The sequence below is a fragment of the Amblyomma mixtum genome, chromosome 6, assembly GCF_055824585.1.
Source record: "Amblyomma mixtum isolate Tamu chromosome 6, ASM5582458v1, whole genome shotgun sequence".
In the NCBI taxonomy this organism is placed as follows: Eukaryota; Metazoa; Arthropoda; class Arachnida; order Ixodida; family Ixodidae; genus Amblyomma; species Amblyomma mixtum.
This window is the reverse complement of record NC_143017.1, coordinates 54,721,484-54,745,796: the sequence shown is the minus strand read 5'-3', so window position 1 is coordinate 54,745,796 and position 24,313 is coordinate 54,721,484. Positions and strand designations below refer to the sequence as shown.

Here is a 24,313-nt window from a genome sequence, read left to right as displayed (position 1 = left end):
AGAGCGAAGATCCAAAATGACTCCGGGTCATGCAAAGTGCGGTTAAGTTGGAGCCAACCCGGGTTCGTCCCGCACTTGCAAACGGTGGAATATTAAAATCAGTTTTTTTTCTTCAGATGACACCACACCATTGAACATCTTTTCTATTTTTGTCTGCTTTGGCTATAGCATCAATCTTCGGCTAGCTTGTCACAGGTGATGAAACGTGCAGCCATGTATCAATAAAGCCCAATGCTTGGCTCGCAGTCAGTCGTTCCTTCAATCTATATCGTTCATATGACTGAGCATTCTGAGCGCTTCATCACGACAGGTGCTATTTCCACCTGACTAGTTCTCGTGGAATAACGCTACCCGCTTTGAAATCAAGACTAGGGTGCAAACCTTTCTGTGCCGCTTTTAAGTGGCGTTCCCTTTCTAATGTTCCTCATGCACCGTGGACGAAGAGTGAAACGTCATCGGAGTGATGCTGATTAGTGAGGAGCTACAGCGGAAATTTGCTTGACAGTAGCTAATTAATGGCGTTGTTAAGTAATCACTAACGTAGACTGGTCATGTTGCGGTGTAAGCAAAAGCCAGGCGCTCCTTTCTCAAGACCTTCCTACTCTGGGAGATGCTTGTTTTGTGCTTTGCTCCCTGTGTATCGTTTGTCAACGAGATGGTTTCTAAAGGTTAAGTACGGTGATTGCCATGGGCTACACCGTTCAGCTTGTTCTGAGAACCGTTCGGTGCCGCAGGGAGTGGAGGGGCGGCGGCTGAGAGGTCATTGCCCTGCCCAGGAAAAGTTTCCTCCAGCTATAGTAGCCCAATCAAAAGAGCCCGCTAGGGCCTTGTGATACAAGAACTTCCATTAGGCTCATGAAGTTTTTATAACCGGCTTAATGGCCGGCATTCTTTTTTCCTTAACGGTAGAAAGCAATTAATGTTTTCTCAGAAACCAAGAAGGCATTTTCTCTAGCTGCACAAAACCAACTACAGAGGTAAAGCCTGAGTAAGCTAAAATAGATCTACCTGTTTCCCCGATGTGAGACTTACTTTCCTGCCACACAGATCTCTGCTGAAATTAAAAGTCCCGAGGCGCTCTGGAGTTGAAGTTGCAAAGTGAGTTGCTCTGCGCACCAGTCTTAAGAAAGAGTTTGCACAATTACATCCTATACGCGAAAACCTTGCTCAAATGCATCTCACCCTGCTAGCATCCACGGTGTTCAGAACAGTGAGTGTACGGTGTTGCTTCCTTGCGCTAATTCGCTCTTTCGCTAGTTTTCCATATCACTGAAGTTGGTTCATATTTGCTACCTTTTCACGTGAAGCTTACAAGAATATAAAACAACACTGTTTTCTTCCGACGCATTATTAATTAGTTTCTTAAATGGGATGCAGCTCGAAGGTGTTGAAAGGAAGCCTTTAATTTTCCAGGAATCGAAGTGCACAATCCGCATCGCGCCTCAATGTTCTCTTCTTGCTTTTTGCCTTCCCTTCTATCCGCGCCGTCGGTGTCACCGAAGGCCAAAAGCTTTTAACGCTGGTAGCGACGCTGATGCTGCCAAAACAGCACGCGTCACCTGGCGCCAGCGCGAACACAGTACTGAAGTGCAGCCTCGCCCGTTCTCGACACGGACTTATTAATTTACAAGGGCAATCGAGCAGAGCAAGACAAGCACGCGGCCTCGAAAACGACATCGCGCCAAGCGAAGGTGGTGGCACTGAAGAGAGCTGCTCCCCTCTCGGCCAGTAAATAGTGAACCGGCGAGGCGGTGTGCTTGCTGTATTATTTCGCGGTAATCACTGCGCTTCAGGCGTCTAATTAAGGCTCCACACCGAAGCAACTCCTCGACACCAGAGCTTTCAAGCTACACTTTTTTATGTGTGTTCTTCTTCCTCTTTTTTTTTTTTTTTGCAGTGCCGCCAACGGGCCGTTGCCAGCCCACCGATGACAGCAATCGAGCGCCGCTCGACGGCCCGTGTCCGCGAATGTGTACGCATGCGAGTGAATTCGGGCGTGAAAATAAATAAATAAATAAATAAATAAATGAAAAGGAAGAAAAGCGTTCAGAAGAGCTGTCACCAAGGCTGATACGGCGCTTTGCTCCGCTCCTTCGTGTTCAGATTGTACTCGACTGTTAACTCGACCAATTTTACTTGAAAGGACATCTCGCGTTTACGTGGGGTGCGAATCGTATTCGTTTTCGAGGAACTCACAACTTTTCAAAGAACAGAACTGGCGACGTTAGAGCGGCTCTTATTTTGGTGTTGGGTCTTTGGGTAATTGATTCTTTCAGAGACGACTAAGTTCTTTGCCTTAAAGCGCGCGGTAACTCTACTTGCTGGTTTGGAGACATAGCTGCATTATGCACCTCGACCTTCGTTACAAAGGAGCTGCGTTCAAAAGTCTTACAATTTCACGTTGCGTAATTAGGATTAAGGCTTTGCATTGAACCAGTAAGCGCATCTTACGAGCACCCTTATATGCGTTCTGATAGCTTACAGCAGTCGTTTCCCTTTCTAAATACTTTCTGACAGCTGCGGCAGCCGCTTGTTTCCTTCAACATCACCACTCTCTTTTGTCTTTTTTGCTTCTCACGATTATTTATTGTACTGCAGGTTTCGTTAGATGTTACTTGCAAGCAGTGATCCAGGAAAATTAATAACGCCGTTTATGCGCACTGCCGGGCCGAGATAAGCACCGCAGCGCCATTGTTTTTGCCATTCCCAAGACATTGCTTTGTGCCGCTGCGCGCAGCTTGCCGAAGCCTTGATAGCCAAAGTAAGCGACCTTTAAAAGGGCATCCTCTAATCTGCCACGAGATTTCGAAAGAGATCAACGTACTTCGGAAGAGGCGAGCGCGACCGCACAACAACAACAGCAAGACAAAACAACACAGTATTAACATTGCATTCGGCAGGCTTCTTTTTACGCCACTTTTCCACATAGCGCCATGCTCGTAAGCCCCGCTGAGAAAATTAAAAGCTGGCATGCTTGCCACAGAAACAACCTTTTATCTCGAGTTCAATGCCGCGAACAAACAAAACGTAATGCCACAAGCACAGCGTATCGCCGCTTGAGAACCTACTTCGAGCTGCATTTGCTCAATTATTCACGTTACACCGAGCCTGCGCTCAAGCTGACGTCGTCTCTCAATTCCACGCCGGCGTTTGAATCTTTCGCAAAAATAAAAAGCGCGCATTGACGCAAAGTTGGAAGCAGTCTCCCGTGGCTGGCACTGAACGATGCCTGCGCCGTGCTGCGGAACCAAGACTGAGCGGTTTCCTTGCTGGGAAACGAAATGTGTGTGTTCTTTTTTTCTAGTATTCCTCCTCCTCTCCACTGCGCTGTGCGTGACGTTTCTCCCGAGAAACGTTCCCTACTCGAGTTTTGAGCTCAAGTGACAATTTAAGCAATCGCTTATTAAAAGCCCGCAAATTTTGTCCTCATTCACGCCAACGCCAGTCGGCGAGAGGCAGGTCGAAAAAAACCTTCGCAGGAGGGCATTGAACTCAAGTTCAAGGCCGCAAATGTGAAACAAAAACAAAGGAGAAGGGATGGGGGTAAAGTAACCTGGATAGATGGAAGAGGTGGGAGGGAAGGGGGGGGGGGGAAGCGTCTCCGCATTGTCGTTCTCCGGCTCGGTCGCGCATACAGCGCCGCCACCGTGTCGTAGCGTAAAGACAAAGGAGGGAAAACTACCGCCTTCCCGCGCCGCTCGCTATCCCCGCAGTCTCCGCGCTGGACTCCAGCCAGATGGAAAACAAGCGTCTCTTCTCCTTTCGACGCCCCCGAAGAGAACAGAAATGAGACGGCTGAGCCCCCCCCCCCCCCCCCCCCCCCTCCCCGCGGCAAGCAAGACGTGTCAATCACTGTTTTCCCTGGCAATTGTCTTCTCCAGTCGGTCTCCCCGATCCTATCTCGCCTCTCTCCGTCGGCGTCCAGCGTGGGCCCGTCTCGACCAGTTTCTGGTTTGGCGGCAGAAAGCTCGATGCTAACTGAAGCGCGAAGCCGTACAGGTTTCTCTTCGTTCGAATAGGAGACAGGAGCCGGATTCGAGCAGCACATGCATGCTGCTTGGATGAGGCCGTAAACAGCAATCTACGCTTTCAGAGAAGAATGGCGTTATTTGTGTCGAATGCTTTCGAAAGCGCCGAGAGGAACACTGCGGTGTGGTCAGACGTATAGTTCACACGTGGCACAGCTCTTGCCGTATATGTCAAAACGACGCCAGGGTGAGCTGTATTAATGTAGCCTATTTGCTCCCACCTAACGTAGATAGGCTGTGGCAATGAAAGTTAACGGACAAATAATTTTAAGTGGTCTGAAGCGAGAGCTGGCGGCGCGGAAGCGCCCCCCCCCCCCCCTCCGTTCTCCCCCCCCCCCCTCCCCCTCCGTTCTCCCCCGCACATCACCTCTCAACGCCCTGAAGGCGCTCATATGGTTTCTGCTTTTCACCGCCTTCTCAGAATTCATTTTACCGTGCACCGTGGTGCTTTGGGCACGCATTTGTCTCCTCGTTCCCTTCAGTCAGTCTGTGTAGAAAACCAGACGCACACCTGTCTAACCTCCCTGTCTTTCATTATTCGCTCTTTCTCTCTCTCTCTCGTTCTCCCTTTACCTCCCAACTGCCTTGAAGTCGATTTTCGAAAGCCGTGCGAGCCCTTACAGAAGCGAAATGAATTGATGTAGCTTCACGATAGGGATGATGTCTGGTTTGTAGAACGCATTAGTTTCGATACGATCATAATGAAATTAATGCGTTCTGCAAACCATACGCTCCCGTGAAGGCTACACGGAAGAAGCTGTCCCTAAAAGTCGGCAGCAAACAGCTTCAGAAACGGACTACTCCAGAGGATGTACGCGTGAAAGTGATAGAATACCGAGGAAAATGAATGCAAGTGATGCAAGTGTGCACAGCGATCACTTGAAACCTGAGAACGAAGATTCGGTACCATGGCGAAAGTTAGCCATGGATTTCACTAAACGCCTCTGAGGCTCCCTTACCGTCTGATGATTCCTACAAATTATATGCTTGCACTCGTGCTTCTTATTTGAAAGCACAAACCATAAAAGGTGCTCCACTACTCGGATGGAATCTCTCTACTCAGCGCATTTCAGCACAAATTACCCAGTTTATAAAAGCTCTGCTCACATGTTCAGATTACTTTTCCTCCCTACACCGCCAGCAGCGTCATCGACATCGTTTCGACTTGAAAGGAAACTTTTCATTCTCCTACTAGCAACCGATGCATGCACGGGGTCAGAGACCCGAATGTTTTTTATGGGCTCTGCAATTTCTTTCTCAGCTAAGAAAAACAGGAACGCAGAAATAAGCAAACAAGCTGCGCGCATCGTACGTATTCATTACGACTGCCTTTTCAACGGCATTCCGGAGCGGACTGGCCAGCGGGTGCCATTCAGGCGCCTTTGGCGACGACCAGCGAAAAGCCGGCCATGGGGCCAGGCCAACGCCAGCGCGGCCGCCTGGGAAGAAGTCTGGCCGCCGCGCGTCCAGCTGCGTGAACGTGCGCGCGGCGAGGCTGGCTGCAGTGCGTGCGCGCGCGGCCGTAGCAGCCACGGCTTGCCCGCAAACCAGTTTGGTGAGCGGCTGCCAGCGAGAAGTGGAACGCCGGTGGCGTACAAGGCATTTGGCTCGCGGCCACAGTAAAGCCGCCGCGGTGCCGTTACACAAGAAGCGGCGGCGCGCTGGGAGCGCAAATCAAAGGAGTCGGCGAGTTTGTCGGCGAAAGAATTCCGTTGCTGAGGAGAGGGGGTCCACGCAGTATGCGACGCGAACAGTCAGGTGAAAGGAGAGGTTTTGCTGGGAAGGAATAGAAGGGGGGTGAGGGATATGGCGAAGCAGAGCCCGAACGAACCAGGAGGCATACGCGAACGAAGGAGCTGGTCTGGCGATTGGATCAGGGTTAAGACGTCCCTGATCCCGACGCCAGCCTTGGCTCTCTCTCTCTCTCGCTCGTTTCCTGCCACTGCTTGCTGCTGCTGCCGTGCGGCGCTGCTGGTCGCGTGAAGGAAGGCTGCGCCAGAATTTCTGCCCTTTTTTTTTCTCGAAGCTTGTTTTTTCCCGCGTACTATACTGCGCAAGAGTGCCGGCGTTGACGTTGTTGTCGCCACGAGGCCAGCAGAAAGTTCCCTACAGCACTCACTCCGGTGACCCTACGTAGGTGGTTGTCTAATGACGGCTACGAGCGCTGTCTGCTCTATTCAGTATTTCCTCCATGCCCGTAATTATTCCGGCCCTGGATGTTGGTTGTAGGGTAGCTGGTGTCAAATAGCAGAGCTTACACTCTCCGTTTGCCGCGTCAGCAAACGAAATGTTACCCCCATGAACGCCGCCAGGTTGCGTGAGTAATCTATAGTGAAACTGAAGGTAAGCCTTGTTTTCTGTTGGTTGGTGTCGTGCACAGGGTGTTCAACATCACGGGCGCAGAAACGCATGCATTATCGAAGCAAAGCGCAACGACTAAATACACGCGCCATCATTCAAAAAAGAAAAAAAATCCGCGCTTAAAAAAAAATATATAAAAAGCGGTTGACTTCTGTCGCGTATAACTTTAACTAAGCAACGGCAGCGTTTAATTTATGAATCTCAAGTAGCTCTCTACAAGAGGGTGCCGAATATGAGGACAATGTATTGCCGTGTTTACTGCCACTGCTGCTTCACCTTTTACCTGCTTCAACACAGGTCCTACGCTGCGCCAAACCGCCGTTCAGAGTTTCCGAACGTCCTTTGCGCAAAAACGTTTTACTATTGGCCGACACGCGAGTGCTGCCCTCATTGTATTGGTCGACGTTATGAGAGTTCAATCGCGATACGCTAAGATGAGCGTGTCAGCAAACCGCGGAACGAGGGATGTAAGAGGAATATTTCGAAAATACCCCGTCACTAAATGCCCTTTCGAAGCCTATAGTATCAGTACAACTTCAAATAGATCGCGGTCAGTGGGGTGGTTGACACTCAACTTTTGCCAACGAGCCCATTCTTCCCTTCTCTGATGTAAATTTGTGATCCATGATAACCATGAAAAAATACGCTAAGTGGGTTTTATTCGCTCGATAGAAAAGCTCCAAGTATCACTCTAAGCCCTCCACTACAGTGCCTCTTTCTCTCTTCCTTCTTTCACTCCGTCCTCCAGCCCTTCCTTCAAAGCCTGGTTGAGGTGTCCGCCAAAAAGTAAGGCAATTACTGCGTCTTTCCTTTCCTCAAAACCATCTTCATAATGTTTCTTCCCTTACAAAAACGTTTTAGAGAGTCCATAGAGTGTCTGCAGACTTCTGTCTATAAAGTCTATAGACTGTCCATAGACAAATCCTAGAGAACAGCCTATAGACAATACAAATGCCACAGAGTCTGTAGACAATCTCTAGATTTATCGCCATAAACTTTTAGTAGACTTTTTTCTATAGACTATGAATAGACAAAAAACAATATCTATAGGAAGTCAATGGAGTCAATAAGAAGTCTATAGACTGTCTATAAACCATTTTTGTAAGGGTTACAAGTACTACCTTGCTGCTGGACGCAAGGGTACAGCAATATCACCCCTTGGGAAGACCGATTAAAAGTTGGTTTTTCTACACAAGTAAAAATCGATGGCAGCGCGCAGCCACGTGCTTCTTTCCTACAAAACATTTCGACAGAATTACCTCTCTGGTTTCAGCTATCCATGCGTCGGCAGCCATATTCTTCGGAGCAAGCACTTCGCGCACAGCACACTCCACCCACGGCCCTTAACGTATTTCTTAAGCCGACCTACCCACTTAAGACGTAGGCGTACGGTATGCTAGCCTTTCTCCCATCCGTTTTCTCCTTCGGTATATCATTAGTTTCAGGGTCAACCCTTTGCAGTACGAGCGCTGCACAGACTGGGGTAAAACATGAATAACAGAGCAAGTTTGTTTCTTATTTCCTTGCCCCCACATCCCGTCAACGAGGTTGCAATGGGTGTGGTTCTGCAGAGGGACAGGATACGAATCACCGTTCAGATCAGAGAACCGACAGATCCGGTGTTACTTATAGTTGTCTTCTTATTTCAATGCTTGTGGTAGCTTATGATCAGTCAAAAAGTACATCTCACCTCATTGTGCATGAATCGCGCATTCACGGCAAGTCTAATGCGACCAATAAAAGTAATCTATATACAATGAGAGAATGGTCTTATTCCCCAAAGCCTTTCGTGGTTATTTTCTGTTTGGTGCTTTGATTGGCTCATATACTATGTTTCCTTCTATTACACACAACCGCTTAGCCGCTCAAGTGTTGTATTCACTTATACTGTGTACAAATGGCTTCTGCAGCAATTTTCCAACACCATAGTGTGAATTGGCAGTCGTTATTTCTCACTGGGAAAGTTGCTATTACTTGTTGTTCCGCAAGTTGTCGGAGCAGTATCTATCTCCATGCAGGGCAGTACCGTTATGAGTTCAATTTGACGAGCAGCGTTCGGATTGTCTCGAGCAAGTTTTCCTCACTGTCCTTTCAACCGATGCGGCGGAGTGAAATGTTAAAATCTGAGTAACTGGACGGAGAGAGGAATCGAACATGAGAGAACTCTGTCCTCGAGCAGCCATCTCACAGCCACGAAGTTGGTTCTGTGCAGCATTGGTCCTTTAATCAAAGGAGACATTTTGGCCTACGCTTTTCTCCGCCTGTCTCTGCGTGTTTGCACATGTGTCTCGCTTTGTCCCCGTTTTCTTCGCTTGGGCTGACGAACAGTTGGTGAAAATCTAGGCGTCAGCGAGGGTGAAGTGAGCGTTGTTCCTAAAATTTCCAGCGCTTTGCTATCCTCTTCATTCGTGACCACGATGCGGATACAGTCGGAACAACGGAACAAGCGAAACGACGCGACCAGTTCTGTACGTGCCACCTATGGGGCAGAAACGTGGAGGCTAACAAAGAGGGTTCAGCTTAAGGACAACGCAGCGAGCTATGGAAAGGAAAATGATAGGAGTAACGTTAAGCGATAGGAAGCGGGCAGAGTGGGTGAGGGAACAGACGCAGGCTATGACATCCTAGTTGAAATCAAGAGGAAGAAGTGGGCTTGGGCAGGGCATGTAATGCGAAGGCAATATAACCGCTGGTCCTTAAGGGTAACGGAGTGGATTCCAAGAGAAGGTAAGCAGCAGGGGACGGCAGAAAGTTAGGTTGGTGGATGAGATTAAGAAGTTTGCGGGAATACGGTGGCTACTGCTGGCAAAGGACAGAGTTAATTGGAGATACATGAGAGAGGCCTTTGCCCTGCAGTGGGCATAGTCAGGTTGCGCGCTCCTGCGGCTACCTCAACGATTAAGAAGAATGAGACGACAGGTGCTTACTGGCAACCTTCGCCAGAGATTAAAATCTCGCAGGAAAGCAAGGACGGTAGGAAGCGCGAGTTCAATGTTCTGCACGTTCCCCTGAGCATGACAGGGTCACGCGCCTGCTAATCGCTTTACGCTCGCACGAACCGTTCCACTCCCTCGAACGCTGTAAAACGACTCCCATGTGCCTCGGCGGAAACAGTTACACTTTCGGCAAGCTGAATAATACGTCCCCCCCTTCCAGCCTCGCCGTCCTCCTCAGCTCGTCTTGAAGTCCAGCTTCACACACGAGGGTTAAATAGCGTGAAACGTTTCGGTTCCGGCTGTAGACGCTACATGCTCACCTAAACGCCAACTATATCTGAAAGATCCGAAATCACTGGCAAGAAAGCACTTGCACTTGTCTCTAGATTCAAACTGAGAAGTCAGCGGACGTGCTTCTTTTATCACAGCTTCCCGTTCACAGCAGCAACGACCTGGTCACCGCGTTATCCAGTGTATGGGCTATTAACAGCCAGTGCCGAATTTATATGTGTAAAGAAGAAAATGATCACGACAGAATAAAGACGGTTACCGAAGCGTCCGTAGGCGGGAGTCAATTTTTCTCGCTTCTATCTATGCTAGATTAAACAAAAAGTCGCCTTTCGTGAACAACAGAGCTCCCCAAAACCGTGGAAGCTTCTTTAGGTAGCAAGTGGGGAAAATAATGTAGTAAGAAAACAGTTCAAGTAAAACAACCGGCAACTGCCTTCCATAGACTCGGCCATCATCCGAGTTTTCTTTATTTGCCCGAAGAAACGCCTACATTACGATGTCCCCTTCCCGCCTGTAATGGGCGCATGTATAGCGACAAAATTTTCTTCCTTGGCCGTTGTCGGTCAACGCTTCGCTCCTGCAGCTCCGCCTAATCTCCCCTTCGCCCCCCAGTGCATGGCGCGCGCCTCAAATCCGCTTTCGCGGAAAATAAGATTAGCGCGCAGTGTCGCGGGAAGCATAACATAAAAATGATAATACACCGCCCTCGCACTAATGCCGACGAGGCGATGTTCAGACCGGGAAAAAGATTAGCAAGGGGGGCGGGCGACTTGAGCGTAACTTCCGCGTACTATTAGGAACACTCCATTATCCAAGCACACACGCGTGAAGCGTTGCATAAAAAGGCCCGGGTATAAATACGAAAGTTACTCGGACTTAGCAAGGTGAGAGGCTTGTTACAGCCGCTGCTTCGGGGAGTATCCGATTTGTGTGTGTTCCTTTCCGCTTAGAAAAACATTCAAATGTGCATGTGCTTTCCTTTACTTGGCATCGTTCTCACGCTATTTATTTATTTTTAGCTTTTCTTTAGTCGGATGAAGCGGATGCGCACAAAGCAGCACTTTCCCTAAGTTAGGACCGAAGAGCACGCGTGCGGCGAACTTCTCAAAATGTTCCTCGATTTATACGGATTACTTTCATCTAGTTTTCACTTTGCGCTCACCACCTACTGCGGAGTAGTGATGGGCGTATCCTCACGACAAGTGCCGAGCAAGCTTTGAGGAAACATTTGCCAGAAATCCGCTCGCCACGCGTCGCGAGCATGTGACGGGTACAGCGCTTCTTCGTGATCGCGACACCAGTTCCTCCTTCCTCCATCCGTCTTCAGACGTCGCCATATTTAACGCACGACTTCCAAAAACAGCCGCTCGTCGCTGACGTTGCGAACGACGCTGGCAGCGCTTACGTTAAGCCTACGTTTACGCGCGTTCGCGGCATCTCAAACCCCGGGCGTCGCATTTCACACTCACAACCGGCTGTTTCTTTCGACACCAGTGAGGAGAGAACGCAGTCACGGTGTCCCTGTCCCTTTCTCACGTTGTCGCGTTCCCAGGCTGTCGCCTTGTGCGATCCATATTGGTGGGCGTGAAACCGGGATAGAACGGAGCCTTTGTTGCGTGAATACACGTACAGGCCGTCGGCCTATACGACCTCAACAACAAGCTCCTCGGACCTGCGGGTCCCCCATGCCCCACATCGCAAAAAGAGAGAGAGAGAGAGAAAAAAAACACACACACGCGACAGACGGCCCGCCTCTGTTTGGAGACGGGTAAATGACAGCCACATTTCCTAGCATGGGCGTAACCGTGCACTAAACGCAACCGGTATCCCACTTGTGTGTGACGCAATGGACAGGACGAGCGCCGCGTATGCCCTCCTCGCCGTTTTCTTCTTGGAGCGCCTTCGAGACAACAATGGCCGAGAGGCGAAGGGTCGGTCGGAGATCCGAGGCGCCCGCGCGTAGGAGAACCAGAGCGAGTAGTCAGCCGCCGAGTCCAGGAAGCGGCTGGCTCGCGTGTCCAGGGCTGCTCCCTCCGAGCGCAACCGCTTCACGGTTCACGGAGGTGATGCGCGCGACTCAAGGTCGGACGCCGCGCTCTTCCACCGGCCGCGGCCCGGTGAACGTCTGCGGAGCAGCGGAGCGTGGAACTTCTCGCTCGCTGCGAGATTTGCCGGACCGCGCCGTCGCTCCTTCTTGGGCAAATATTACGGAGGGGGCTCTCCCGGCTTTATAAAAAGTAAGCGCCCGTCGTCTATCTCCCGCGCACGCCTCTTGTCACGGAGAAAACCGAGCAGTGCCCTGAAAGCCACAACTCCAGGGGTTGCTACACTGGCGGTTGACTTCTGTAAGTTGCGCAAATTAAAAACGGTTAGTGATTCTGCCCGGAACATTCTATAGTTCTGGTGAAACAGGATTGAAATCAGCTCAATTGGTCAGTGTCCTTATCACTGGGACTGGCGAGGAGCTAAGCGAGCATTCACTATATCTTAAAATGGCGCCGCAGAAAAGACGACGACGAGAGGGTAAGAAGAAGAAGACACAAACAAATATTACCGTTTCGTATTCGTCTCTTTTTTTTTTTTTCTGCCGCGCCAGATTTGACTTAACGTGTCTCGCCAACTTTTGATAACATCCTGTGGGACTGCAAAATAGAGCCACCTACGGGTGATCTAGTTACAGCTCCTTCTCTCGAGCGGTGGGAGACCGTGCTGGCTAGCTCTGACCCCAGAACGCAAGTTTTGGCGGTGGAGTGGGCTGACAAAGTCGTCGAGGGCTATGTACTCTCGACCACTTAACGCGACCTCTTGCCAAGCTCTTTCCGGCGAATAAAATGTTTTACAATCAAGTCTTAACCTTTACGCTTCTTACTAAATCTTAGCCTTTCTGCCTAGTACCAGTAGTTTTGCGAATTCCACAGTCGGCACCGATTGCGGCGTCTACAGTGCTGCACTCTATTTGTAAGGCCATACTGAGACGACGGGCCAGTGTGGAGGAGCTAAGCGCGAATTGCGCACAAACGCGGGTGGGGGGGGGGGGGTAAGCCCGGTGGGGAGGACCGTGATTTGACGTACCCTGCCGTTGTGGAGCGCAATTTCATTTTCATCTCGCTGATCTCTCGTCTCCTCCTCGCACTGCCGGTCACCGGCTGCTGCTTTATTCGCGTGCGCCGCCAAGGCATGCAGGTTCTCTCGACCCCGCTCGCTTCGCTACACAGTCTGGCGTACGCGGCGCAAAACGTCAAGCAAATAAAGACCAGTTTTCTCTCTCCACCACTGGCGCCTCCTTTCTTCCCTCGCACCACAGGCCTGTCCAGGAATGAGACGCGCGCAGAGGTGAGAGAAAACGCTGTGCCCGAGACGTAGGAGGTTGTCGACGGAACGAAATTTCTGCCGTAGAGTGTTTCCGTTGAGATACAGGGTTTTTCTTGGCGACAGAAGACCTTATTACTTCCTGCGTTTTTTAAATAAATTCTTTAACGATGACCGACGCGTCGCTTTTTGCCTTAAGCGCGAGCTGTGCCCCATCGGGACTACCGGAACGCCTGTGCGTCAATTTCGCGGCCCAAGGAAAAATTGGCAAGCGCCGAAGGGGAGTGTCTTAACGTAAAGTTGGAATTTAGGGAGCGAGCGAATGGAAAGAGCATGAGTGGGTTATAAAAAAAGTTAATTTGCACTTACGTAACTGCGCTAAACGAACTGTTGGACGCGCAGCATAACAAGTTGTTGAAGGAAAAAAAACGGATAATGTGAAGAAACTTCAAAGGCGTGTGCGCCGGTGTCTAGTTTGTTCAAAACCAAACAGGTACTAGGTTTACGCTTGATTCTCACTCAACATTTGCGTGCGCGCCGAGGAGCCGCTGTGGGCGTGGAAATTCAGTCCTTAGTAACGACTAAACATTAATTAGGCACGATAGTCTGTTCGATTCACCTACGACACCGCACACAAGCAGACAGCTCTGATTCTACTTGCAGTCTTTCTGTCAGCAGACGTATGAAATTTACTTGGGTACAGCCGTCAACGCACTTGTATAGAGGGCTCGAACGACGCGCTTTGTTGTACATTTATGATAGTCGCCGCTGCCTGTCTGGCTCTACACAGCTTTTAAAGACAATACGAGTAAACACAATCCTTTCCACCGTGTATGCGCATTAATGTGTTGTTTGGAGTCCTAGACCAAACGTAAATGACGCAAGTATAATCGCAGGTGCCCTGATCAAGCGCTCTAGACTCTGTGTACGACTGTACAAGGCAATTTCCACGAGGAAGCACTTCCCTCTCGCAGGCAAAACAAGACGCATGCGTGTGGAGCACAGAGAGCATGAAAGGTAGCAACAGTGTACGCGGAAAGAGAACACTAGATGCTGGTATAACTGAACAGCAAGGAATTCAAGCAGCACCACAGTTGCCGCATACGAAGCAGCGTAGCCTTTTGCTTCTTTTAGCTTTCGATGGCTGCTGTGGTAGCTGGTTGGATGTGATCGTGTGCGCGGTGCCCATCCAAGAAGCGTGCTCGCTCGCCACTGAAGCGAAGCAGGCAACAGTAAGATCAGCGGAAGAGATTCTTTGAAAGATTCAGAACCCAATCAGACCCACAGCGTGATCAGGCTCGAGGAAACGAGAAGCGGGCAATACATCCGAAGCTATACGGCCAGGTGACTCGAAGCGAGCGGTTCCTGGCTCGAGATTAAGCCAAAGGAGAGGTAAGGGGGAAAAGTGCCTTTTACTACGTCATCGTAGCGCGGGTTGTATGCAAGCAGAAACGAAGCTGTCACTATGGCAGAACAGCAACAATGCGACTGTACTATATGTCGAACTCGTATCAAGACTTCGAAAAACCAAGGCCAACTTGCCGTGGAAGATCGCAGTGGAGAAAATCGAAAAAGGCAGCTCTTGCAGAGACCACTTCCGGCTACAGGTGCTGTCGTACCAAGCGTATGGCCGTAAATACCCGCTTCCCCACAAGACACTCACAAGACATCAGGCAACTACATGGAAACGGCTACAAACAAACTCATACCCAGGTCGCTACATATACAGTAAGATTTGGCCTACGAAATACACTCCAGAATGCGTGTGGTGCGGAGAGATAGCCATACTCTACCATTCCACATGGGGCTGTCGGGCGAGCCCGATAGAGCCCAAAATAGCAAACCCGTCAGTCGAGCAGTGGGAGGAGCTTCTGTCCAGCTCCGACCCGCAAGATCAGCTTACGCTGGTTGAGCGGGCCGAGGAGGCAGCAAGAACCAATGGGATCCTGTACCTAGGAACACCACCTGCTGCTCAAGACCCCAACCCCTAAACCTCGTCCCATTTAGCGGAATAAAGTTTTTTACTACTACAATCCGAGCGGAGACAAATTGAAGAAAACCAGCTCTTTGTCGGCGACGTACAAACTAAACTGTGACAGAAGGGGTCAGTGCATGCTCGCCTCGACCTTGCAGCGAAGAAAATCATGGGCGATTTTCATCTCACCGGTGCTCTGCGCGGCGCACTTTCTCGGGTTTTTCTTCTGTGCATGCGCATTTACGCGTTATTCCTAATTTGTATTTTCTTTTCTCATTCGCGTAAACGCTTCTGTCGGGTGAGCTGGCCTCATGTGCTGTAAACACGAGGCTTCTCGATCGAAGCCGTCGTCGCATGGGAGCGCGGTCGGATCCCGGTATCGCTCGCATCCGCTCAGTACCGGTCGGTCCGTCTCCCATTCGAGAGTCCCTTCCCGTTTATAGTGGCCGCCTGAGGCATGGAGGTGCACGACGCGCGATTACCGCGAGAAGGAGGCCGCAGGACGGGTATATGTGAGTCTCTGGGTTAGGAAAGTCGGAAGCGGCGAGACCGCGGCGGCTGAAGCACTCGAAAAACCGGCCGCCAGTCACGGCGCTGCGACGATGCCTCCCCCCTCTGCATCCTCCTCTCCTGGGCGCGTGTTGTAGGTGCAAGCGTGTACTCGACGACCACGGCGCCGGCACCGCTAAGCCGAGACGACGCAAGCCGAAGCAGGCATCCACGCATCCTTCCACACACACTCAGGTGTACGGCGCCGAACGCTTCAGCGCACCCTCGGCAAACGCTCTCACGCCGCAGCCCGGTTCGGGGGTGTACCGGTGTGACCCGGCGGGGCGAGCTAGAACGGCTCGTTCCTCCCAAATCCCGAGGAAAGAAAACGAAGAAAGACGAAAAGAAGGCTGGAGAAGTCAAGCGGGCCGCTCCGAAGAAGCTGCAGGCTGGAGGGCATGCAAGACAGACGATCGCCGCCTGAGAAGGGGAACCCGGCACGCTATGTAGGAAGCGTCTGTGCGTTCCCGAAATATATCTGCGGCGCGGTCTGTGTGTGGCATACGGTATTTATAGGATGGCCGTCGGACACGCGCAGCCCCCTGCGGGATATTTGCCCGTTCGATAGGAGAGCCTTTTCTGTACCGCGCTGTCAGCTCTGCTTTAAGATCCCGGGTACTGCGCTCGGCAGTCTTTTTTTTTTGTTTTTCTTTTTAGTTATTCCTACTTTTTGTAAGCCTTTTGACAGCACTGGAGAGGCCCCGCACGAGGATGCTTAACGCAAATAAGCATATAAAGAGACTAGACTCGACATAAGCTGCACTAAAAGCTCGATCTCTCGAGCCGAGAATTATAGGGGCGCGATGCGGGGAGCACCAAGGATTACGGAGGAAAGCGTCGCCTCTCTGTACGCATATATTCCTAGCGGTAAAGCGATCCCAGAGACCTTAAACCTCTGCGCTCGTGCGTAACGGCACCGGTGGTGTGGAGGTTCGCAAAGTGCTCCGCGCTGTGAGCCCCTGCCGAACAAGATGTGTCGGAGTGCGGCAATTTGCAGCCGTCCATTCCTCCGCGACCTGTCCTGGCCGTGACGGATGCGGCAGCCCCCGAGCGCGCACTCGCCGCGCTCGCGCGGATCTCGGAAGCTATTTTGGAAGCCGGTTGGGACGGGAAAATGAGATATCATTTTCCTTGACGTTGAATGGCGATAAGAAAGAAAGTAGAACATACCGGGACTCCTGTATACACATGTCTGAGTCACATAAGCTTTCTTGTTGTATCTCTTCTCTCAGAAAAAGAAAAAAAAAATAGAAGAAACGAACGAAAACCTGGTTCCGTATCTTTGCCTTCTTTTCTTCCTTTAGGACTCGTTCCATTCTTTTCAAGCCGACGGTATCAGGAGAAGTAGCCGTGGCGCGGCAAAATAGAGACGTCCCGCTGCGGTCTGACGTGTTATTTCGTTACGTTCTGTTTCGCCCTCACGCATTCAGCCGCGAGGAGTGAAAAGTTCCGCTTTGTTTCGCACCCACGGCCGGCGAAATCAGAACGGCGAAGTCAACAAGGCGAGAAACCATAATGGGCCAGATTTCGCACGTGCCTCAAAAGTGGCACGCGTAGCGGGTGCAAAGAAAGTGTGAGAGAGAGAGATAAAAACAACTTCTACACACACAAAGAAAGACAGAAGACAGAATAAGGGGATTGGATGAGAGGGGACGGGGAGGGAGAATACATAGAGACGTAAAGAGGACCTTTAAAACCTACTTGGTGTTTCCATGGGCGCTGCCTGCCTCTAGGGGAAACCTGATTAATTAATTGCACAGCGCGCGCTCAGCATGCCGCAAATGTCATCTCGTTTCGTGCTGCTCCAAGGAAAAAATTGCAGCGGCCCTCTCTCTCAAGGCGAACTTTGTAGAGGGACGTTTCGCTTCTTTCTTTTTGTTTTGTAAAGGTTTGCGTGTGCAGACCTGCCTCCTTTTTCCCTGCGTTTCTTGACTCCTACATGCCTGTGTCGCCAACAAAGTGCTGCCGCGAGGAAAGGGCGAACTGGCTGGTGGCTTCGCCGACTCGGTTTTTGTCCCAGTGCGTACCACGCGGGGGAAAAAATGTGAGACGTGCTCAGGGACCCAATTGAACCTCAAAGCACGCGAGTCATGGCTATGAGTACGTAAGGGGCGATCGGACTCCCTGCAATGTCGCCTCGCCATTTCTGCAAACTTGAACCTCTCCCACTGTCGAAGCCAGTATCTCCGCAGCGTGAACCGGAGAAGGAATTCGTCGTCGGGAAGGCACGATGGGAAAGGGAGAGACGCAAGCCGAGGGCGATGCAGGGTGAGGGTTGTTTGCGCGCTGATCATCTCGGAATTCCAGTGTTTTCGATAGATTTTCAATGTCGATAACTGAGCAAGCAGGTAAAGAAAGGCCCTGCGCTGGTACGAACGGGGCGTACCAGATTGGCTCGAATACAGATCTACCCGAAAGTCTCGTTCCCTTGCGCACCATAAGCATGTCAGCAGCCCGTAAGAAAAAGAAGCTTCTCTCCTAAGCCCTTTTACATGGAAGTCTAAGCTCACGTTCTAGCTCATAATTTCTGGGAGAAGCGCCAACTTGCCAACCCGTGGGCACTACTGATAATTCACACTAGGATGTGGAATTCCTGCCCACATTCGCACAGCCTACGTGAGCGCGAATAAGGTGCGCTACCAAGCAGAACTCCGTATCTTACACGATTGTTCTTTTGTTGAAGACTTACCACGAAACAAACGCATGCCATATAGACAAAAGAAATAAAAAAGGAAACAGGATACAGAACTTGGTCAGTGTACTTAAAACAACCGGTGTAGCATGCCACCGCTGCTTTTTTTTTTTTTTTTTCGCACGCGTCGCTTATATGAGGAGCTAATATTCGCGACCCGGGGTACTACCGGCGTTAACTGCATGTAGCCCTCCTTTCGATTGGCCCCGGGAGAGAGAGATCGAACGCCGAAAACGACCCGTTCGTAATGGTACTGTGTAGTATAAGTACCCCCTAATTCCCTCCGGCACAGGTGTCCATTGCAAACGCACGAATAACCAGTTTCCCCCGAGTGCGTTTGCCTCTAGGCCAGTCCGTGGGATTTTTACGACGAGGACCCGCGCGCAGCGAACTAGCAAATCACGCAGCAAACCGGATGCTTTGAGCAGCGGAGAGACGCATGTAGCAGCGCTCACATATCGTTGTCACTGCATTGCCCGAGGGGAGGTCTACTTCTGTTCGCCTGATTAAGAACGAGAGCGCCAGTCGCGAGCTATCGAACGTACGCACAGCGCTCCACACGTATACGGTAATTACCGGGGCCGGTGTGTTTCAAGCCTGTCGGGGCAATTATTCGGCCTCTGCAACGCGGAAAGGCGCAACCGTCCGTCGCACATATAGGGTCGCGTGTAGCGCGTTGTCCTTTAACTGTGCCGGAATCGGTCATTTGCGTCCTTGGCAGCCAAATGAACCTAACGTCGTTAACAGCTCGGCGCACTCGTAGCCTCGCGCGCCTTACTTTTCCCAGATCGGCGCAAGGTCATCTTTCGTGGGATAGGTGCCCGAGAAGAATCGGTCGCGTTGTCTCTGTCTCCAGATGACGAGAAAATAGGTTTGGAGGTAAAAAGGGGAAAGGGCAAAGGGTGGGAGGCAGATATACGGCGCTCCGTGCGGCGGTTTCATTTTCGCAGCATCCCTGGCTGGCCAGCTCCGGAGAGCCTTAACGTTTTTGCTCACTCATCTTTCACTTAGCGACTTGGCTGAGACGCCCGGCGGCTTAGCGGTTTTTCGCGGGCGTGAGAGCCAGCTATAGCGTGCTGCGCTCCGTTCGCGCCATGGTTGACGAGCTCGGCGACGTGGTCGTCGCTGGCGCTATTACGGGCTCATTACGCTCGCCGGCCCGAGAGACAAGGGAAAACGGGACTGAAAACGACCTCGAAAGCGATTTGGAGCTGCCGTCGCTATTGCGCGCGGACCGCGCCGTGGCGATAGCTGGCCGGCCGCTCGCTCGCCGGCTGCTGCCCTAGCTGGCAGTTCTCGCTCGTTGGCCTCGACGATCACCCGGCTACGCCGTACCTTTCCACTGCGTCCTCCCCTCCTGGAGCCCAGACGGAGCTGGCTGGCGATGTCGGTCGGCGCGGTTTAACGAGTGCATGCACGCGTCGACGACGCTGGGCTCGCCAGCGAAAAAGAAGCCGCGCTTGGGGCAAAAAGCACCGGCCGCTTGTGCGGGATGATTTGGGTGAACGAGATGCGCGACAGCGTGAGGAAGAATAGAAGGAAAACAGTAAACAACAGCAACAAAAGATAAAGTGGTTGGGACGCCGCTAATGACGCAACCAAGGTGAGAGCGAGAAGTAAAGCGTCTGCCAAGCGCGAGCTATCTTGAAGGCAGCAGCTGTTGGCGGGCGGAGAGAGAGAAAGAAGTGCGGAGAATTTGTAGCGGAGAACATCATCATCATCAGGGGAGACAAACTCTGACCGGTTGATGCAGGGTGTAAGTTTAAGCGCTCGGATATGCGACGCCGAAAGAAGATGCCATGGAGGAGAATCCCAAGCAGTTCATACGCATCTAGGGAAACCGTTCTGCAGTAATAGGCAGACCATAGGTAAATAATTTTCATTTCATCTAGAAAATAGACGCGGCTACAGAGGTAGGATCAGACCGCTAGGTCCCTATATATGCTAAGAGAGAAATCACGCTAAATTTATAATGGCCTAGAAAGCGGCCACAACACGCTGTAACAAGTGGCTGTTCACACAAGGCTGTTGGCTGAAATGCGAACTGCGATCACCTGGTATGAGATAGGCGATGGCAATTCTAGAGGCCCGTGTGCTGTGCGATGTCGGTGCACGTTAAAGAACCCCAGGTGGTCGAAATTTCCGGAGCCCTTCACTACGGCGTCCCTCATAGCCTGAGTTGCTTCGGGACGTTAAATCCCAATAAACCAACCAACCAACCAACCAATAAGGGGTAGTGATGCAGTCGAAGCGGGCTAAATGTGCGGTCTGTGCAAAAAAGACGTCGGGGGAATCAGCTTCGCGGCACCAGGCTGAATATGGTTGCAGGAAAGAAAACCAGACGTAAACGCGAAAACAGACAGTCTGGAAAGTACAGGTAGCTTCGCAGTGTTTTTATTCACTCGTTGGCGTTGACACATCGCCTGGGGTGACACGTATAGAATGCGTAGGCCATGGAACGAGAATGGCACGGTAGGCCATGCACTGTCCAGCGCTGGGGGTTGAATGCGGCCTTGAGCCAATAAAAAAAAAAAGAAGAAGCTTCGTCTCCTGAGTGTGGTTGTACGGAATTCCAAGTGTTGCCTCCTCAGCGCATCAGCTTTCGATTTTAACGACGCGAGCGCGCAGACTCGTGGGGCCGGTTCCGGCTGGTTGGCGTGTTTTATGCGCGCGACTTTCCTCACGAACCTGTCCTGGCTTTGCGTTGTTGCTCGCTTGGTTTGCGGTACGGCTTGCACCGAACCGGACGACTATGTCGTCTTTGTTCATCTTTTCTGTTTTTTTTTTCTCCTCGAAGAAGCTGTGATTTATGAGCGGAAAAATAACGACCAAAGCAAGGTCTCATTTTTCAGTGCCTCCTAACACCGAGGTATAATATAATTAATGAGTGGCGCATTAAAAGAAACCTAAAAAAACCGCCGTAATCGCACATGAGATGAATGTTGAGGTATTTGTTATACAAAGCCGATTAAGCGAATTCATACAGGCTCTGTATCGCCTGATGGCAGCAAACACGCAACCAGCAGTACCGATAATAAAGCCTCATTATACTTATTAACGCAGGAGTCCTTCTTTCTCAGTTATATTAAACAAGCCTGTTTTACTTATGGCTGGAGATAAGGGCGACAACGCAGTGCCTATATGGGCGCAGTGTAACCTGGGAACGAAAGGAAAGAATGGCGAACGCAGGTGGAACGCACACGAAGGGAAACGGAAAAGCGTTCCGCCGTTTTCATTGAGAGCAAGGAAAAATCTGCCATAAATAGACAAGAAAATTGGATGATCGAAATTAATCGCCAACACTATTCCCCACCATGCCGCTTCAGGAGTGACAAAAAAAAAAAATACGGGTCGCAATTTGCCCAAGCAATATATCACTAAGGCCTATTATAACTGTATGAGAAAGAATAATGCGAAAATTAGGTAAACAAAGCTTGCTCTAGGAAGAACGACTGCTCTCCTGAAAATAACGTCTATATCCCGATTACTGGGAAGATTTCATCCTAAAATAATCTTACAAGCGTTCGGCGGGAAGCTAATGACTGCTGAAGTAGCAACTGTAGAGACAGGAACCGTCTTTATATCTTTGTCAGAGGTTTGAACTTCTGAGAACTGGCCGACAGAAGAAAAAAATCGCTAACCACAGGCTATTGGGCAAACCGAGATTCCTTCATGTGAACTGCGTAAGCACCCCGCGTAAGCTAAATGTTCGTTATATAATACATTGTTATGCAAAGGTGAGCAATAAAGTTTTCTTCCTGAAAGAATAATCTTTAACACTTTCCGCACGTCACCTAGCTCGCCATCGGCGCACCTTCACAAAATGCTTGCAGCGCCCCGCGACGGCTTTCCTCAAAACAACCGGTTGACCTCCAGGTAGAGTCGGAATGTCGGTCTATGACGCCATGGTTAGAGCGACTACACCCTTCTCTGCCCAAAACCCCCCGAGGCTAAATATTTATACAGAACTAAGCCCTGCCAAGTTGGTATACTAATTAACGTGAGAGCAAACTTCGGCCTTTCTCGTACCTCGACAAGGGGCTGGTCGCGAATGCGAAGGCTTTCTTCAAAGTGGCCGCACTACGTGCGTGGAAGGTCCGACTGCGCCTGCGCCGCGGCGTTATCAAAACGCCCGTCACGACGAAAACGCTGTGAACTTTGGGCGAACGCGGGTCTTGAGAAAGGGGTCAGACTCTGGAGAGTCGCTGCCTCCGTCTTCCCATTGTTGTCTCGCGCAGTCTTTCCCTTACGTAAGGGCTTTTAGGCATGTTTATTTGACAGAGCTGGCGCACGTACGTAACTGGACAGCGCATCGCGGCGGACGGACCGACTCGTGATGCAGGCAGCCAGTTCAACAGAAGACAGGGCGCGCTGCAGCGTTGGCGCAGACGGGTCAAGCGAATACAGCTGCCCACGTTTTGCTTGGCCGCAGAAATCGCCGCTCAGGATTAACACTAGACCTCGGTCTAACTGTCCTCACGTTTTCTTTGTACTCTCAGCGACAACTGTATACGTCAGTGGAGGCAAAATTGCGCGTGGACCAAAACGAACTGACGATCATGGCGGGTGGAGTATGATTGCGTCATGGGAATTAAATATCTGACAAAAACGCAGAGTGCACTGTGGAGTAGAATTAAATGCTGTCTTTTTGATTACTATAAGGTGAAATGTGCACTTCTATCGGGAGCTGAAAAGCTCTCTAGCTTGACAGAATGACTGGCTTCATATTACCCTCTTGAGGAAAGCAGGCACGAATTGTTTCATTAGTCTATGTTTTCCCAATTTTTTTTTTTCCACGTTTGGGGGGAAAGGCAAAATAGAAAGGTATTGCTGCTAGCATACTTCTCCCAAAGTGAAATCAATAGCGGAAAATTTCACTTCGCATAGAGGGAGAAGAAAGTAAAATATTGGAATGTATAAGTGGAGAAGGTAGGGACGTAACGGGAAGGGATGCTTAGGGAGTTCTGTAGGGCTAAACGTTAACAGCTATCTGGCCGCGCCAGAAATCTTCCCCAAGAACTACTTCGACTGCCAGGAAGTCTACGCAGCAGCCGGTCTTCGTATCCTCGGCGGCCGACGCGGGGCCGATCGTGCGTAACGCATCGGCCATCACAGCTGTCACCCTCATCACGCCCAACGAAACCAACAGTGAAGTGCGTCCACGTCGGCGGGCGGGCTGCACGCGCGTGTCTAGTGAGAGCCATGGTGTCCAAAAGAAGGAAATCAATGAACATATGACACGCAGAGCTAAACAGGCAATTGAACGAACCGTATGCGTTCAAAGCTCCTCGTCGAACAGTGCTCTGGCCTTTCTCTCTGTTTTCTTTTTTTTTTTGCACGGAGCTCTTTACTCTCGGGAAAACGACATCATCACTGGTTTCGATACAACCCGGCAAGAGGCTCACGTGACTTCGACTTAGCTATAGTCCGCAGGACAGTAGCGCGTTGGAGAGGGAGCACGGTCCCTGTCCTGGACGGCCACCGCGGGCCACCAGTGGACAAGGACGGGGATTGAAACAGTAACCGGGGGCCATGAGGTGCCGCACTATGGTGCGTGCTTTGCTCACCTGACGCGAGTGCTATCAATCCGAGCAGCAGAAGCAGCAGCGGCGACATCATCGAGGGGACCCGGCGTGGCCGGCTTGCGGCTGCCGCCATGGCCGGCGGCTCTGGTCGTCGACGGGCGCGGGGCTCAAGACCGGCGACCCCGTCGCGCACACACACACACACGCGCGCACCGCGATTCGCGCACGTCAGGTGCCCATGTCCCGCTGCAGGGCGACGCGCTGCTCTGTACTCCGGCGTTATTCCCTCCGTGGGCTGATGCTGTGGCGGCGGCGGCTCGCTGAGTAGAACGGGCGATGCGGCGGCTCCTCTCCGGCAGCGCGCTCGGCTCGAGTGATCCGGACAACCGGTCCTTCGGAAGCGGGACGCAGGCCTACGCAGGCCTCTCAGGACCTGTTCCCTTCGGGGGAGGGAGGGTGCGAGGAGGGGACTCGTGGTGGCCCCCTTTTGCTTCTACTTGTTCTTTGGCAGCAGTCGGCTGCACCACCGACCCCCTTACCCGGACCGACCAGGTGACTGACTCGCGCTGCTCTCGCGTGACGTCACCGTCCCGGTGTGTGTGTTTGAGCGCGCGCGAAACAACCGTTATACTCGTCCAGCCTCTCCC

General features: G+C 51.2%; 1 protein-coding gene across 1 annotated transcript in view; it reads right to left on the bottom strand.

Moving 5' to 3' along the window:
• Positions 1 to 24,009, bottom strand: part of LOC149339169 (uncharacterized) — a 234,439-nt gene extending 210,430 nt beyond the window's left edge. The window contains exon 1 of the mRNA XM_089547976.1: positions 23,709 to 24,009. Coding sequence (XP_089404102.1) covers positions 23,709 to 23,799 — 91 coding nt within the window. The 5' untranslated portion in view covers positions 23,800 to 24,009. The remainder of the gene's footprint in view (positions 1 to 23,708) is intronic.
• Positions 24,010 to 24,313: the final 304 nt, after the last annotated feature.